Source organism: Coffea eugenioides, chromosome 2 (genome assembly GCF_003713205.1).
Source record: "Coffea eugenioides isolate CCC68of chromosome 2, Ceug_1.0, whole genome shotgun sequence".
Lineage (NCBI taxonomy): Eukaryota > Viridiplantae > Streptophyta > Magnoliopsida > Gentianales > Rubiaceae > Coffea > Coffea eugenioides.
In genome coordinates, this window is record NC_040036.1 from 7,316,920 (window position 1) to 7,323,204 (window position 6,285).

Genomic DNA, 6,285 nt, shown 5'->3' on the forward strand with positions numbered 1-6,285 from the left:
GTTTAACAAACAGAATCTTTCTATTTCGTTGATTGAATTTAAAATCCTATTTTTTAGCTCTCATAGAGAGTAAAACATCAGAGTTTAGCGCAACAGGACATTGTAGCGGAGGAGTTTCCCATCTCCTGGATATCACGCTTCAGGATTCTGTCAGTGGTTAATGAAGTTGTCGGCCCAAGGATCCATCCTTCTGGTCGAAAGACATGCTTCTTATTCAGGAACCAGTAAATCTTAAACGCATCCTCAAAAGGGCCCCCAAAAAAATTAGAGGGAGCTAATCCAATTTGGCATGATCAAACTCATTCCTCCCGAGGAGTTATTTCCACCATCTTTGACGGGGATGAATCTTGAACGAGGTTTAGGACTTGCCATATACATGAAACTTATTCAGGAAAGCTTCTGTTTTCGCGGATGTGGTCCAAGGTACGGCGTAAACCATATTTCTTTACAGCAGCATTAGCAGCTCTAAATCCTTCTCCATATGCTGGCGAAGCATCGTTTGCTATCTGATGCATAAAAAACTCGCCCAGCTTGCTTTCTATGTGTGATTTTCCCCCTTTCTTAGATGATGACCAAGTTGACGATGAGGATGATGAAGCTGCTGATGTGGATGGCATGTTTCTGAATTCGGGCATAACTTCAGACTCCAGCCACAAATGCGAAAGCACTTGACAGATACCTTCTTCCACCTGAGGATTCAGATTACGGTAACCTGCATATTTTAAAGGAAACTTTTTTGAGTGCACAACACATAAGCTCTTCTTGCATTGAGCTCTAGCGAAGTCTTGAAAGAAACAGAAGCCGACAGATAAAATGCTGTTTTTATGATATATGTGCAGTTATTTTTTCTGCATCATACAGTAATCATTGTTGATGCAATCAACATGATCATAGAAATTCCAGCATCAGAACAATTACCTTTTAGACGCAACCAGGCATGCATCAATTCATGAGCCAGAATGGCACCAGTTAATAATCTGCATTGTCATGGGAAATCAAAGGTCAGATGGGAAGTCATCTCATAACGATCAACAAACATATGAATGGTGAGGCATACAGGTATGGTGTGCAAAAAGCTGTTGAGACCCTTAATAGTTATTGTATGCATTTATTTGATGGAAATCACCTTGGAAGGCCATACAGAACCAGAATAGCTGTTACTTCACATTTCCGAGTTAATTTCTGAGGTTGTCTTGTCATCCCTACCAAACTGTGACCTCCAAACCTTGGTCTTCTCAAAATCTGGATATTTTTGAAGGAATCAAAAAGCACAAACCAAAAAGCACACAAGACTTGCGTGATGAAAAGTTCATACATTTCCTGAATTAAGAATTTGTAAGTCATGTAAGAAGTCATACACTGGTAACAGTCTGCTCTTCAGAAAGGCATAAACCCCTAGTTTCAGGCATGTGGTGGAAACCCTGGGAAAAATTTTTTATATCAGCAAAAGCTCTACAGTGAAGGATATATGAGGGGAGATGGAAATGTTTATTACTTGTTTCTCGCCTTCAATAGCTTCATTAAGAGCTTGTCTTTCAACAAGAAGCATGGGGATTTGCTGATCAATTCTCATGTTCATTCCTTCAAAGTAATCTCTAATGGCATGATAAAGTGGCTGGCAGTCACCGGTATCCATAATGGCAGATTCCATGCATTCTAAGCATAAACTACGTCCATCTCCTAGTGATATGTATCTTGCACTGCGCGACTAAAGAAGAAACGAGATAGAGTAACATAAATATAGAATTAAGTAACAAGTAGAATGAGGAGATAAACCCAAGGGAAAAGAGCATTAAAAGCACAGGAAAGGAATCTGTTCAATAATATACAAGTGTAGTTTAAAATAAATATCATCAATTATGACAGATAAAACCCAAGATATACTACCTCCAGTCTTTCACAACTGCAGCATCGAGGCGTCTTGTCATACTCGTGTGAGGGGCAGTATTTCTGAGACCAGAAGGGGTGGCACCTATACTCAATCAAACCAGCTCCATTTGTTGGAATCTGACAGTAATAAATAGTTCAAAAGGGAGTTAATATAGGTTTATTTCACAAAGTAATAAGCTTCACATGAAGTATGCCATTCAGAGAGCACCTAGGTACCTAAAAAACAGTGGTACTCAATCTACGTAGTTTCCTTAATAAGTACCATTTCCTTAAAATCAAGGCATTACTACTGCAAGATATTTCAATTACTTTGCCACCAAAACAGTTCAGGGTACAGATAATCACAAAGTCAACATTCAGAAGATGCTTGCACATACTCTGCAAAACTTACAAAACGTGGACTCTGAAACAACCTTTGATGCTTTCTGCTGTACTTATCAGGCATTAGCTGGAATTGCCAAGGATTGAATTCATTGTGCTTACATGCCAATGCAATTGATAAATGCAATACAGTTCCATTTTGCAGCTCGGTAAGTTATCCCAGAGGAAAAGTTATTGTGAAAGAGAAAAAAAACATTTTTTTTCCATGGAACCAGTTGCTTTCTGAAGCATCCTGTGTTTAGTCCAGAAAGAAACACTAGTTGCTTAAGAGGGGCTAAATCAATTCGCCTATCAGCATGGTCAAAATCATCCAGTTTTCTAGGGAGTTACTATTTTCAAGTGAGAGAACAGAATAAGGTAATATCATACTAAACAGTCAATCAGACACAATAACTGTAACAACTTAGAATGAATTCAAGGTTATTATCTCATAGCAATTGAAGTTATTATGAGAAAATGTAAGATTAACATTCAAAGGAGCTGTATCGTTACAAATTGGTGGCAGACTTCACATTTGGGATGAGCCAGCTCTTTGAAGCAAGATTTATGGTATGAATAACCACCTGACAAAGAAAACTTCAATCAAAAAAGTAAATCAATAAGAGATGGAATGAGAACAAGCACAATTTTCTTAATGCATGCAGAAAAGAAAGAGGATTGGAGAAAATATCCAAGTATAACCTCCTTCCACTATAAGCGAAAACAGATCGAATAACTAAAGATAGTAGTCAGAGATCCAAAAGAGAACAAACTACCTCAAATTCAGTAATTGGGGATCCACAAGCATGACATCGGAAGCAATCTGGATGAAAAAATGTCCCCATGCATCCCAAATAATTACCAGTGCCAATTTCACGGTTGCAACCACTACAGATTCTGCAAGTTATGGGCCATGCATACTGTATCAACAACTCGAACATTGAGAACATATTTGCCATAAAAAGATGTCATGCTAATGGTATTTGACATGTCATGCAGAATTAGTTAAACTCATCTAAAGTATTAATCATCATGAAGGGATTCTAAGCACATACTGCAAACTGAACTATACTATGCTTTAGATTAATGGAAAATAGAATAGCAGAAAAGAGAATAATTTATGAACCAAGAATAGAAAACATCCATGGTAGATAGCTCGTTACTTTTGTTTTGGGCACAAGGATTGCCTAACACTTTATCAATCCACTAGACAGAAGCAGCATACATTTTGCCTACCGTACTCATCAAGAAAAACAAAACTCTCAATTTTTTTGGCACACTTCAAAGTTCTGAGAGATAGCATCAATTAGAAGTGACATTGACGCATCGTGAGTATAAATGAGTAAACTTATTGGTTAAAAGAATAAGGAAGGGCGACTGTGCAATAAGAAGAATTACAGATATGATCTTGGATAATATTCTCTGGGAGCATAGGGAGGGTATGGCGAACTTAGGTTCCCATGAAGTGAGCTCCCCAGATCTTCATCGTGGTCTGATCGCCACCGGTATCCTGCAATAAAAAAACTCTTTAATCTTGGATGCAATGCAGAGGCAACAAAAAAAAAGGGGGAGGAGCAGAAATTTGAAGTCAATGAACAGGGGAGACCAAATAAATCATTTATTTTCATAGCTTTAGAATGGTGTACTATAGGATAAAACAAATAAATTACCTTGTGGCCTTTTTAAATCTTCAGCAAGAGAAAGTGCAATTGCTCGGTCTAACTCCTCTTTTTCTTTATTAGCTCGAGAGCGATCATCCTGAGATAAATGTTAAACAGATTCTATTACATTAAAATACAAATAATCAATGTTATTCCCGTAACCAAGACAACCAGTATTCTTGTCTGTTCTATACTATACCATTACACCATTGCACGTGCTCAAGTAACATTTACAGTAACACAAGTATACTACTAGCAAAAGATTGGCGATCAACAATTATCTTAGAAAAAGATCACAAAGTTAGCAGCTTGTAAATAGAAGTTACCAAGGATCTAACAGGAGCACGCCAAACCATATTTTCGTCCCCTAGAAACTGAGGTTGGTGTCCACTTGTGACACCCCTGCTCGAACTCCCCCCCTTAAATAGCTTACTCAGCCATTTCATAAACCTTGACTTCCTCTCTGCATATGAAGAAAGCCCTGCTTAAAAATCAACCCAAAATAGAAAAGGAATCTTTACGAATATAGACGAGAATTCAACCACAACATTCAAGTGGGATCATACTAAAAATGAAGAATTAATCAAGAACTATGAACCAAAAATGAGTATAATTTCATACCATATATACAAGGCTGGGAGAGGTGGTTGATACTGGAAGAAGACATGAGCTGAAGGGCTGTGGAAATCTATGTATAGAAGTTTGTTTTGGTTTTCCGAGAAAGAGTTGAAAAGGGAGGCCTAAAATGAAAAGGACTAAGAGAGAGAGAGGGGAGGGATGAGAGGGGGAGTTGTGGAGGAAAAGGGGAATGAACAGAAGAACAGAAGAGATGGAGAAAGAGAGGAGAGAACGGGGAAGAGAGAGGAACAAAGGCATCATTGATAAAGTTTAGTTTTGAGAGAAAGAAAGAGAGAATCTCCGAGAAGGAAAGAGATTCTTGGCTTGGGATTGGGATTTAGAAATTGAAGAGAGGGGGAAAGGAAAGAAAGGAAGAATGGAAAGCGGGAAAAACTGGGGAATCTGCTGAGGCGGACGTTGATGGAAAGGAAGGGGAGGGAAAGGGAAAAAGCTCAAACCTTTCGTACAGGTACAAGATCCCCAAACCCCCTTTGGACGGCTGAGAATTAGAGCTTGAGTGAGAGCTGAGCAACGCGTGTTTTGGCCAGTAGATTATTTGCAACAATTTAAAAAAATGCTGTAGCATTTTTTAATATGATATATATAAAATAAAAATATAATTATTTTTTTAACGTGATATATGTAAAATTAAAAATTATCAAAAAATATATTGCTAATGCAAGTAAATAAATTTTTATAAAATAATCCACTTATCTGAACATTTTGATCGAAATGGACTGACATGACGAGCTTAGGAGACTTGTGAGAGATGGCAAAGTGGAGTTCTTAGACTATTTGATGAATTTGCGGGGGAGAAAACAGAAATGGACATTAATGATTCACAAAAACGCTTCATAAACTGCTTAAATGCCATCCTTTTCTGGGAATCCCCGGACTTCTACCTTTGCGCGACAGTGGCAAATACCATAGTAGAGTGTTGACTAGAGCTGGCAATTTGTCCCAAGTCCCAATGGGCTACCCATGCCCAAAGGAACTTTGGGCGGGATGGGTATTATAATTTGGTATTGGGTTTAAGTTGGGACACATCCCAACTATACCCATTAATGAATGGGAAAGGGTGGGAAATACTTGGGTACCCATTGGGCTCAAATAACAAGGGCTCTGTTTGGTTTAGCTATTTTTGGGGGATATTTTTGAAATATTTTATTATAGCAGTGTATATGAAAAATTTTTACTATAAAATTTTTTTGAAATATTTGATATACTAATATGGATGGGATGTTTTTTGAGTTATTGTATGTTACTGTAACATTGTATTTGAAAAACTTATTTTTTGAAAAAATAGCCAATCCAAACGGAGTCTTAGATTCAAAAATTATCTTTAACAATTTTTATAGTCATACTAGAGAATATAATCTAGTAGTTTTCCTAGTCATTATCCACAAGAATTTTAAACATTTCAGTCAATTTAGACCTGTCATCTTTGGACAATGATGAGAATAAATATTCAATATCTTAAGTACCTTGGCCATCTTGATATATGTTGGAATATGACTGTATATCTATTTTTTCCTTTATTTGTTAATCCAATTTTTGATGGGAATCCTGAGTATAAAGCACTTGCATGTTTATTTAATAAAATTAAAAAAAATTTAATAAATCAAAAATATTAAAATTATATAAAAAATAAAAATGAATTAAAGGAAAAAAATATGTAGAAAATAGATTTGGGTATTGGGCGGGATCAATCTAAACCCATCCCAAAGTGATCCCGCCCAACTTAGTCCCAAAACAC

The 6,285-nt window shown here is 36.9% G+C and overlaps 1 protein-coding gene across 2 annotated transcripts; it reads right to left on the reverse strand.

Annotated features, from left to right (window-relative positions):
* Nucleotide 1: 1 nt before the first annotated feature.
* Nucleotides 2-4,853, reverse strand: LOC113762317 (protein DA1-related 2). 2 transcript variants are annotated; one of them, XM_027305712.1, is made up of 12 exons: nt 4,533-4,853; nt 4,238-4,374; nt 3,921-4,008; nt 3,649-3,760; nt 3,027-3,147; nt 2,764-2,847; nt 1,888-2,007; nt 1,496-1,708; nt 1,359-1,421; nt 1,127-1,242; nt 919-977; nt 2-712 (listed from the first exon to the last, which is right to left on the reverse strand). In XM_027305712.1, the coding sequence occupies exons 1-12, from the start codon at nt 4,576-4,578 to the stop codon at nt 384-386; spliced, it is 1,488 nt and encodes a 495-aa protein (XP_027161513.1). In that variant the 5' UTR covers nt 4,579-4,853; the 3' UTR covers nt 2-383. The 2 variants fall into 2 exon arrangements, with proteins under 2 accessions (XP_027161513.1, XP_027161512.1); XM_027305711.1 differs by having other exon boundaries at nt 4,238-4,392.
* Nucleotides 4,854-6,285: the final 1,432 nt, after the last annotated feature.